The sequence below is a fragment of the Apium graveolens genome, chromosome 2 (genome assembly GCF_009905375.1).
Source record: "Apium graveolens cultivar Ventura chromosome 2, ASM990537v1, whole genome shotgun sequence".
Lineage (NCBI taxonomy): Eukaryota > Viridiplantae > Streptophyta > Magnoliopsida > Apiales > Apiaceae > Apium > Apium graveolens.
Window position 1 is genome coordinate 234,769,036 of NC_133648.1, and position 11,593 is coordinate 234,780,628.

Consider the following 11,593-nt stretch of genomic DNA (forward strand, 5'->3'; position numbering starts at 1 on the left):
AATGATGCTTTAATCTGCTTCCCTTTTTGGCAGGCATAACACTATCCATCCTTAGAAAATTTAACTTGAGGAATGCCTCTAACCAGTTTTTTCTTGATAAGCTCATTCATGGTCTTCAAGTTTAGATGGGACAGCTTCTTGTGCCATAGCCAACTTTCATCTTGACTTGCTATACTGAGAAGAAAAGTGACAGATTCTGCATTAGATGAGTTGAAGTCAGCTAGATACACATTTCCTTTTCTCATTCCAGTGAGAACCACTTTGTTCTTTCTTCTGTTTGTCACAACACAGGATTCTAAATTGAAGGTTATTGAATTGCCCTTATCACAAAGTTGGCTGATACTCAACAAGTTGTGCTTGAGACCATCCACTAGGGCAACCTCTTCAATGATAACATTGTCTTTTAAAATCAAGCCATAACCCTTGCTGTCATCTCCAAAAGTAATACTGGGGCCAACTCTCTCCTTGAACTTTGTGAGCAAGGTAGAATCTCTAGTCATGTGTCTTGAACAACCGCTATCCAGGTACCAAGGATTCTTTCTGTTTCCCTGCACACATCAAAACCAAATCAAGTTGATTTTGGTACCCAAGTTTCATTGGGTCCTGCCTTGTTAGCTTTTTTCTTTGGTTTCTTAGGTTTGATCTCATTTGACTTGGGAATTTCTGATTCATCCTTAGTCATTTGAGTTGGACCTTTGAAACCAGTCATTAGAATAGAATTATCATGTACATTTTGATTAACAGGAAAAGGCATGCTGTTTGCAAATATGTTGTTCCAGTAAGGCATGCTAAATGGCATTTGTGGCATACTAAATGCAAGATAATAAGGATTAGGTGCAAATGGCATATTAGCAAATTGTGCATTCATATTCTGAGCAGACATAGTATTCATAGGCATAGAAGGCATGGCATTCATGTTGGGAAAAGGAGAGGGTACAGATATAGGAGTAGGCAATGCAAGTTTGCAACTAAAAAACAAATGATTGACACTACCACACTTAACACATATTTTTCTTGGAGCATACTTATCAGGTGTGTAGTTTGTTATGTTTGTTAATCCCTACTTTCCCATTTCTATTGTTTTTCTTTTTAGTTTCTGTTTTAACCTCAATATTTTCTAATCTGTCATTCAATTTCTTGATAGAGAGATTACCAACATTAACTTTCTTCTCCTTCTTCAGTTGACTAGATTCTCCTGATACAAAATTTTTGAAACTGATCCATATTTTTCATTTAATTTGGCAAGCTTGGTTTTGCTCACAGGTTTGCTCACAGCCGACGGATGTGGCTTTTTGTCACTCGACGGATAATCCTTTTGATTATCCGACGGATGATTCTTATCATCCGTCGAGTCCACATCTGTTAGCAATCCTTCAACTAAATTGGATTCCAGCTTCTCCTTACTCTTTTTCCAGGCTGCATAACAAAAGGACTCAATATCTTGAACTTTAGTGATTTGAGCATGGACATCTCTGGATGATTTCCATGCTTTAATCACTTCATGTTCTCGTTCAAGCTGCTTCTTTAAAATCTCTTCTTTCTTCAAGGACTCAGTTAATTCATCCTTAGCAATCTTACACTCAATTCTCAATTTTTCAAATTCAATAAAGTGAGACTCTAGCACATTATTCCTCTCACTTAAAAACAAATTGTTTTCTTTAATTTTTGCATTCACTACACCATAAAATGCCTACTGTAACACCAAAAAAACGTTGGATTAGGGGGTAAATATGTTGCTCTTGCCCCACTTTTAAGCTAAGGTAACATTTTCTTAAAGATAGGTTTTTCCATGTTGCCTTAGGGGTCTAAGGTAACATCTTTGGTGCCTAAGGCAACATCGTATTTTAACTTATTTATATGTTGCCTTAGTTTGCTAATGCAACATAATGAGAGATCAGTTGTAACTTGTTTTTTATGTTACCTTAGAGTTCTAAAATGTTTTTAAAAAAGTGGGACCCACATTGGGGCCCACAGGGGGGACCATTGTGGGGCCCATGGTGGGCCCCACAGTGGGCCCCCTGTGGGCCCCAATGTGGGTCCCACATCTGGCCCATTTGTGGCCCACTGCAGTTGGTAACATTTTTAACAACGACAACATTAAAAGTATCTAGTACAATATTTCAGAGTAGCTAGTGCAATGTTTACAGTAGCTAAGGCAACATTTTTATGGTAAAAACTGGAAAAAAGGTACACAGAAATTACGAATTTCCAAAATAACCATCATCCAACAGCAAAGCAATTCACCAAATCATTATACAGTCATCAACAATACTGGACCAAACAATCTTTGGACTTAAATAAAGTTCTGAATAAACAGACTTAAATCAACTTCTTACCCCCAGTACTTAGATTAGTCTATATCATACTTAAAAGTAGTAGCAAAAGACCTTTAAGTCAAGATAAATGCATTGACATCGCAGTGTCATACTAGAAGCTACTGCCGCCAGTCATAGGCGTACAATTGTTATCGCTTGAAAAAGGTGAACACAGATCCTCAATGTCGACAGTGATATTTGGGTTTTCTTCTGCAAGTTTTTTAAGGACCAATGCCATGTTCTGTTGCACTTTCTTGTTCACCTGGTCATCCACTTCGGCTTGTACTTGTCTCACCTTCTCTTGAACTTCATCAGCAAGGCTTTGCCTTATCTTGGTTGTCAGCCCTTGCACATAGGTGTCTGTGGGAGCAGTTGAGCTGGTAATTTGTGAAGGCTATGCACATCTCCCTAAGAGCCAAGTCGGGCCGTTTGATTTTCCATCTGTAAGCAGTTCACTTACATTATCTCTAGTGCTGAGCTTTTTGCTAATTTTTTTATAAAAATAAAGCCACGTGAACAAATGAGATTAAATATGAAATACAAAAAGCCATCTTTTCATCAATTACAGATAACTGATTATTAAATAAAATACTTACAAGTTTGGATTTCATAATTGCAGGATCGATCTTGTACTCACGGTTGTCACTTCGCTCCCGGGTTTCAAAATAAACCTCAGCATCACAAGGTGCAGAGCTATCTGGTGCCTTTTTTCTAGCAAAAAATAAGGTACATGTCATGTTACAAAGACAATATTTATCTAAATAGAGATGCACATTATAAGGATAATTATTCATGTAAAAAAAGTGAGTATTATCTACAAAATCAGATAAATAAATCAAACATGATTTATTTTTGTAAGAAAATAAACAGTGAGTACTTCGAAGGATAATTATTCCTGATAAATATTTTATGCACTACAAAATCAGATAAATCATTATAATGATAATTATTCATGTAAAAATAGTGAGTACTATCTGAATAAAGAATGAACATAGTGCGGTCAGTTCATAAATAATTATAAATAAATCACATACCATCTTGTTTCGAACTTGTGCAAAGTTTTTTGGACCAGCAGTGTGAGTGTCGAGATATGATTTATGACTCACCGCATATTTCTTAGCTCTCGCCTACAAAAGACATGAAAATAAATATACAGAGATGATTATCAATGCTCAAAATTATAAGTTGTATACCTGAAAAAAATCATCATTCCAGTACTCTAAGAGCATTTTGAACCTCTCCGACGGAATATCATCTGGCCTATTATATAGTCTGTCTTCATTATTTGTGTAGGTTGTATAATGTTCCACCTTGATTAGACATTTATACCCCTTCCAAGCAGCATGAATAGAATCCTCCACCCACTTTTCACATTCATCAGGAATAATATACCGAGCCTTAAAAATTAACGAGTTCAATATTAATACGGAATTCAGTTTAAGTCTAGTATGTCACCATAAAATGTTTTAGAATATATCCAAGTAGATTATTGGTCATATAGGGCATAAAATACCTTCACATAATTCCATAAAGTTTTTTTTTAAGTTTTTAGGAACATGACGCCAAGTAACATACGTAAGAGACACACTCAGCTTTGCAAGTGTTCCTAAAAAGTTACTTAGTTCTGATAATACACCATCACTATCTGCAATAGGCTGGAAAAACTCGTTCACTTGAATGACAATTCTCTTGTTATAACTTCTCGTATGAACTTTATCCATTCTTGTTTTTCCTCTGAGCCTTTTAGGAGCTACAACTGATTAAGAAGTACATAAAATTCATAAGAAAAAGCATAGTACACATAGTTGTAATATAATCACGAGAATTTATTTAGTTAATCCACTATTTGGTTCTAGAATATAGTAGTAGTATATTGCTATTAATTTGTAATATTCCCTGATGATTAGCGAAACAGAGTAAGTGTTTGGTAAGTCTAATTACCAAGCTTGGTTTTAATTTACATAGTACTCATAAAATCCCAATTGAACTGCAGATAAGCATCAAGCATTTTGTGATTATCCACAAAATCATGTTTTACGAGACTGAACCCAACTGTTAGTACTATATCATAATACTCTCACCAAAAAATTAGAGGTTCAGTAGATAAATATAGTACTCATTTTTTTATGTGATGTGATTTATGTGCAAGATGTGCTCATATATGCAACATAAAGTCCAGTTATATGGTTAAGGGAAAAATATTATACGCAGTAATAAAGTCCAGTTTATATGTTTAAGGGAAAAATCAGAGTAAACGCAGTTGTATTAAACTTATATATGCAAGATGTACTGACCTGCTTCACCACCTTCTTCAATATCTTGCATGGCATTTTCCTCGACAAATCTATTATAACTTGCATTTGCAGCAGCTACAATAGCTTTTTCCCGTTTAGCTTTTTCCCGTTGGCGTTTCCTCATTGTAATAAATGCAGCCATTGAACCATTTCCATCATCTGCTTGTGGTAACTCAATGTTAGGTACCGCAGAGTTTGTATCTTGTACAGGTGGACATGTCTCTTTCTGGATTGCTTCCTCAATTGCTGGCGTTTTCGATGCAGCATTGGCTCATGAATGTGTTGTTGCCCCATGTCCCATAAGAAGCTTTTTTCACCCGCTTTATTGGTTCTCTGCAAAATATCTTACTTTAGTACTAGAATATAATTTTATTGCTTCTCTGCAAATTATGCTTTAGGTTTGACAAACCTTCAACGAAGTAACTGATACATCACCATCACTACCATCGTCCTTTCCTGGATCATAATCATGATCACTTAAGTCCTGCAGCTTCTCTTTTTCACTGTTTTTCTTCTGGACAGAAGATCTAAGTCCAGCAGACAATGTAGGTAAATTTAGAGCCATATAAACTTCATTATTCCTCTCAACTCTTATAGCTCTTTGAATTTCATACTCTGTTAGAGGCGGTGGAGGAGGTAGGATGGTAGACTGCATGATGAATATACATGGCACAATTTAAAATTATCTAGAAAACATATACAAAATTTAAAATTCAACCAATAACAATTTACAGTGGAATGTGTCTGAGCTGTGGAGGGGTTAGGATAGTACCCTGTGTGACAGGACATCTAACCTCTAGGTCATTTTCTCCCATGTTTTCATCTTGATGTGGTTGACTCTGCAAATTCAATTTCCTCTTAGCAGTTCCAGACTTGTTTCTCACAGTTGCATCATTATCTTGTTTCAGGTTGTTCAATCGCGGAGACTTGCGAGTAACTACCTGAGCCATATCCACTTCCACTATTTTTTTGTTCCTTTGCTTTTGTTGTAGTTGATGAGTCGTAACAAATGTGCGCTTGACTTGTTTTTTTCCTAAAAAAATATAATGGCAGTTACTAAGAAGCGATACATAAGAATATAAGTCCAATTTACAAAAAAAATCGAAGGAGTACCTTCGAGTATATTATGCCTTGGCCTCATGATAACATGGGGCTGCATTTGCTTAAGTGGCTCAATCTTGTTATCAACAATGTTGTCCATGTAAAAGTGAATATGGTCACCACTGCTAACTTCTCCAATTAGTGTAAATATGTCAGAATCATTTGTAACCAATTTCCAGTCTCCCAACTTATCTTAGATATGAATTCCTCCAATTTCTGAGTAATGAAGATCGTCTTTGACATGCTCTAATAGGACAGTATAAGAAAACTTATCAGGATCGACACCCCGTACAAGAAACTCTTTCCCACCAGCATATCTTGTTCTTTGAAATTCTCCCTGGTGGTGGATTGTGATATGAAATCCTCCCATCCTATACAAAAAAACAAGTTGAGTTTCTGGCAATTCTTGCAAGTAATGAACAATAAAATAAGAAGTAAAAATGTAATTAAATGCATTACATTAAAATATAATTAAATGAACAATAAAATAAGAAACAAAAATGTAATAAGATATATGAACACAATGACATATAATATACAGACGCAAGCACAGTAAAATATAATACAAACACAATGACAGATAATATGTGGCAACAATCGCAATAAAATTACAATACGAACACAATTACTAGAAGAAACAAGTTGAGTTTATATAAATAAAAGAGCAGCATAAAAAGATGAATGTACTCAGTTCACTAAGTGAAAATTTACGACAATAAGAGTACAATGCTAAGTTCACTGAATGACTAATTAGGCAGGTTCATTCACTTCATCTGGCTGGATGGGGACTTGTCTTTTTGGGACATCATCCCTGCACCAACTAGCTTCATCAATCCGACTTTCAAGGTGTATATCATGTAAAATAGTATCATCTTGGCCTTCATTTGCATTCTCATTTTCAACAGCACACAAGTCCCGTGGTAGGCGCTTGATAACATTATACAACATCTTATCAACCGGGTCTTCTATGTAGAAAATCTGTTGTACTTGTGAAGCCAATACGTAAGGATCTGACTGTTGGCATAATTTATTAAAATTAACCCTAGTCAGCCCATACACATTCTTTTCTTCTTGATACCAACAACACTTAAATACGACAACTGAAAATTCACCCCAGTAGTCGACTTCTACTATCTCTTCAATTGCCCCATAGTAATTGACATTGCCAACTGTTGGGTTCTCGTCTTTTGAACTAGCAAAACTTGTAGTCAAAGCCGTCAAAAAAATACCATTGTTCTGTGTTTTACATTTGGCATCTCTGTTCTTTGAATGGAATCTATATCCATTGATTACATATCCACTGTACTCCTTAGCTGCTCTATTAGGCCCCATCGCAAGCACTTCTAGTTCTCTCAAAATATTCAGTTTATTTGTAACATGTTCCTTCATCCACTTCCAGAATCGTCATTATGTTCTCTCTCCCTTTTATACCTTTTCAATTTTGCTTGACCAGCAACTAAGCACGATGCTCCATACATTAATTATTTAGTTTAAAAAACTTGGAACAAAATGCTAGTTCTACAATAAGTAAAATAAAGAATAAGTAAATACTTACTCAATTAAAGACTCTATCTCTTTATTTCCGCTGTTAAATAGAATGTAGCGATGAATTGCCATCCATTGAGATTCTTTCAAATGAATTGATTTTCCATCTTTATTTCTTCTCGTACCAATATGGTACTCTAATTTTTCTGGACAACTTCCAAATTTAGCAAGCTTCGTAATTTTTGATCCCGAATCGCCACCCAAGAATCTTGAGAAAAATGTCAAGCCTTCTTCCGCCAGGTAACCCTCAGCGATAGATCCCTCTGGTTTGCTTCTGTTTCACACATAAGACTTTAATTTGCATAAATAGCGCTCAATAGGAAACATGGAGCGAACGTGTGCCGGTCCACCATATTGCACTTCACTGCATAAGTGAAACAGCAAATGTACCATTATGTCGAAGAAGGCATTCACAAATATATTCTCAAATTGACAAAGGATTTCCATAATTTCTTGTTGCAGCCTTCGAAGTTCATTCAAGTCGATAACTTTGCTCCAAATACCTCTCAAAAATGCCCCTAGTCTGATAAAAATTGTCGCAACTTCAGGTTTTAGTGATTTTTTCACCGCAAACTGTAGTAAATAGTGCAAGAGAAAGCGAGCATCATGGCTCTTATAGCCAGAGATTTTCCTCTCTTTCGTGTGCACATATCGACTGATATTTGATGCACTACCATATGGCAATTTCACATTTTTCAGTACTGCGCAAAACAAATCTTTCTCTTTATTTGTCATATCAAATACGACAGCCCTAATTTCAAGGTGTTTCCCATCAAGTGATCGAACAAGATGGAGGGCCTTCCTAATGCCAAGTTCTTGTAAATCTAAACGTGCATTCACATGGCCCTTTGTCTTGCCAACCATATTTAGCAGAGTGCCAAGAATGTTGTCACAAACATTCTTCTCAATATGCATTACGTCGAGGTTGTGTCGATGCAAATTATGACTCCAATATGGTAAATTAAAAAAAAGTGACTTTTTCTTAAAGGGGGAATCAACCTTCTTCACCTTTTTTTGTCCTGGTTCCTTCTTCTTTTTTCCAAACTGATTTTGGAAATTAGACAACAAATCTTCTATGTTTGTTCCCGACAGAATTGCAGGGGGTTGTCCCATTTCTATTTGTCCATTGAACCTTCTTTTGTCAAACCTCCACTTATGATCGGGATCGAGAAACTTCCGATGATTCATATAGCACATCTTTTTACTATATTTTAGGTACATGGAAGATGTCTCATAATTACAAACGGGACACCCTAAGTAACCCTTCGTGCCCCATCCCGATAACATCGCATATCCCGGGAAATCGCTAATTGTCCAGAGAATACTTGCACGTAAGATAAAGGTCTGATCAGTAAAGGCATAATAGGTTTGTATTCCTTCATTCCATAATTCTGTCAACTCAGCCACTAGAGGTTGCATATAGACATCGATGCTATTTTTAGGAGAATTTGGACCAGAAATAAGAGTTGACAGAATGAGGTTTTCTGGCTTCATACACAACCAGGGTGGAAGGTTGTAATTGACCAAAACAATTGGCCAAGTACTGTGATTTGTATTCATGGTACGAAAATGGTTAAAACCGTCAGCTACTAAACCTAGCCTGATGTTTCTATTTTTTGACGCGAACTGGGGATATCTCGCATCCATTGTTTTCCAAGCTTCGGCATCAGCGGGATGTCTAAGTTTCCCATCCCTTTGATGTCCAACTGCGTGCCATACCATAAGTTCCGAAAAATCTTTACACATAAAGAGTCGTTGCAGCCTTGGCTTTAGTGGAAAATACCGTATCATATTCGCCGTGACTTTGTGAATCACCTTCTCCGGATTACTGTCTGAAGTGCCTTTCTTCTCGCGTACAATCCATCTTGAAAGGCCGCAAGTTTTGCAAGAGTCCTATTTTTCATCTTCACCCCAATACAACATACAATGGTTAGGGCATGCGTGTATTTTTTTATAATCGAGCCCTAACTCTTTAATCACGTTCTTTGCAGCATAGAAAGACAATGGTACATTTGCCTCTGGAAACGCATCTCGGATCAGCTTTAGTATATCCCCGAATCCTGACTCCATAATTCTGTGAACACATTTTAAGGAATAAAGTCGGACAATAAAACTTAATCGTGAGAATTTTTTATAGTCTGGATATAAAGGTTGTTTTCCCTCCTCATAAAATCTTTTAGAATCAACATTTGGTCCATTTGTACGGTCCAACATCTCATCTAAATTATCTCCAAAATGTAGATTATTCTCCCAGTCCATATCTTCATCTTCACTACCATTATTTGCACTTAAAATCTGTGAAACTTCTACAATCCAGTTCACATATAATGGGTAAGGACCACTACATATGAGATGATCGTAGATAAATTCTCGACGCTGCCACTTATTATTTTTACAATTCCGGCAAGGGCATGTCATTTCATCACCTACTACCAATTTGGGGAAGGCGTTATCAAAAAATGCATTAACCCCTTTCCTATATCCTTTAATATGCTTTAGAAGGTATATCCAAATATTTTCATCCTCGTCCACTACTACAATTAAGAAGCATGATAATGTTATACGAAAAGGGTAAGAAAGGCACCAAAGTAGCCTAGTTCACGTACAAAGACTAGTGAGCTAAAAGAACTACATTTAATATGTATTCCTTAATATCTAACTTAACTAGATTACTAATAACATTGATACAAGACTAAAAAAGCAGGCATGTATCACAGCACATATCGATACTTATCAATTAATAGGCATTGTATCACAGAATAGTATGAACATATGGTGTTCATACTTCATACATAACAACATAAACAATATATGTACTTATGGTCACGCCCCCGAGTCTAACCCCCTCTCTTCTCTCGTGTTCAACAACAATAAATAATAATGTTCAATAATTATTGCATGTAATTCGTGAATGCTCCCACCATACTTTTTTCAATTTCTGCCTAATCCTTAATTTACCTGTAACTTGCAAACTTTAGTAGTACACTAGTAATACTTAGGGGCCTGAGCGCTAATAGAAGGAATTACAAGAGCTAAGAAAAGTGCAAAAATAGTAATCACAAATAGATAAATGCAATTATATATATATATAACAAACAGATGTTGCCTCCACTTATTTAAAACAGATAAATGCAACTATTCTGGTTTTAAAACAGATATGCCTATTATAGAGAGTAACAGCCTTTCATGGTTGACAAAAAAACACATAACATATAACAAAAAAACACCCAATAGTAAATACTTCATAACATTCATGTATAACAAAACGACTAAACAAAAAATGCAGAACATTCATAACATTATGCAAATACGCATATAACCCAATACCCCCGAATCGATAACATATAACAAAAAAACCCAATAGTATACACCCAATAGTAACATATAACAAATATGCATAACATATAACATATAACATATAACATATGCAAATACGCATAACATTCAATAGCCCCAAATCGATATCCCTAACATTCATGTATAACAAATATGCATAACCCGAAGTAACAAAGGTTTAATACCTGCAAATCGAAGCTCGACCCGACTGAACAAGCACCAACCCGACTGAATAAGCTCTAACCCGACTGAACAAGCTCCAAACCCTAATTTAAATCAAAAGGAGAGACCAATTAATTAAAATATAAAAAGAGTAAATTAAACAAAAAGCCCTAATTTTAAAAACCCCCTGATTTTAAAAAGCCCTAATTTGAAGAACCCAAAGCCTCAATCGGTAATTTGTCTCCATCACATATTTAAAAAACCCTAATTTGAAGAACCCAAAGCCTCAATTGTTAATCGTTAAATCGTTGATTTGCAAGAATAAGAGAGAGTTGAGAGCTTTACGAGAGAGTTAGAGTGAGAGCGGGAGAGAGAGAGAGAGAGAGAGAGAGAGAGAGAGAGAGAGAGAGAGAGAGAGAGAGAGCGGGGGGGAGGAGTGGGTTAGAGTGAGAGAGAGTGAGATGGTTAATAATTGAGAGAAGAGGGTAATTTTGCCGCCCAGCTTTTTCACGGGGTTCCGTGTAAATTTTATTAATTTTTGTTAAATAAAAGATTATATTTATGTTTATGTGATTTAAATATATATTATTTTCTTAACAAACTATTAAATTTAAATTTTATAAGGATATATTTTAGCATATTAAAATGAATGAGTCATTTATAAATTAAAATTTTATATTTTATAAAAAAAATCAGTTCATTTGAAAATAAATATAACTTAAATAATTATCTTAAAAATTTTATTGAAATTAGTAATAAAATTGTTTATAAATGACCTAAGGCAACATATCCTTGCATGTTGCTATATGAAACGTATGTTTTTCAAATGTAACACCACTT

The 11,593-nt window shown here is 35.5% G+C and overlaps 1 protein-coding gene across 1 annotated transcript; it reads right to left on the reverse strand.

Annotated features, from left to right (window-relative positions):
* Positions 1–7,261: 7,261 nt before the first annotated feature.
* Positions 7,262–9,673, reverse strand: LOC141697823 (uncharacterized). The gene is made up of 3 exons (XM_074502376.1): positions 9,236–9,673; positions 7,635–9,148; positions 7,262–7,529 (listed from the first exon to the last, which is right to left on the reverse strand). The coding sequence occupies exons 1-3, from the start codon at positions 9,671–9,673 to the stop codon at positions 7,262–7,264; spliced, it is 2,220 nt and encodes a 739-aa protein (XP_074358477.1).
* Positions 9,674–11,593: the final 1,920 nt, after the last annotated feature.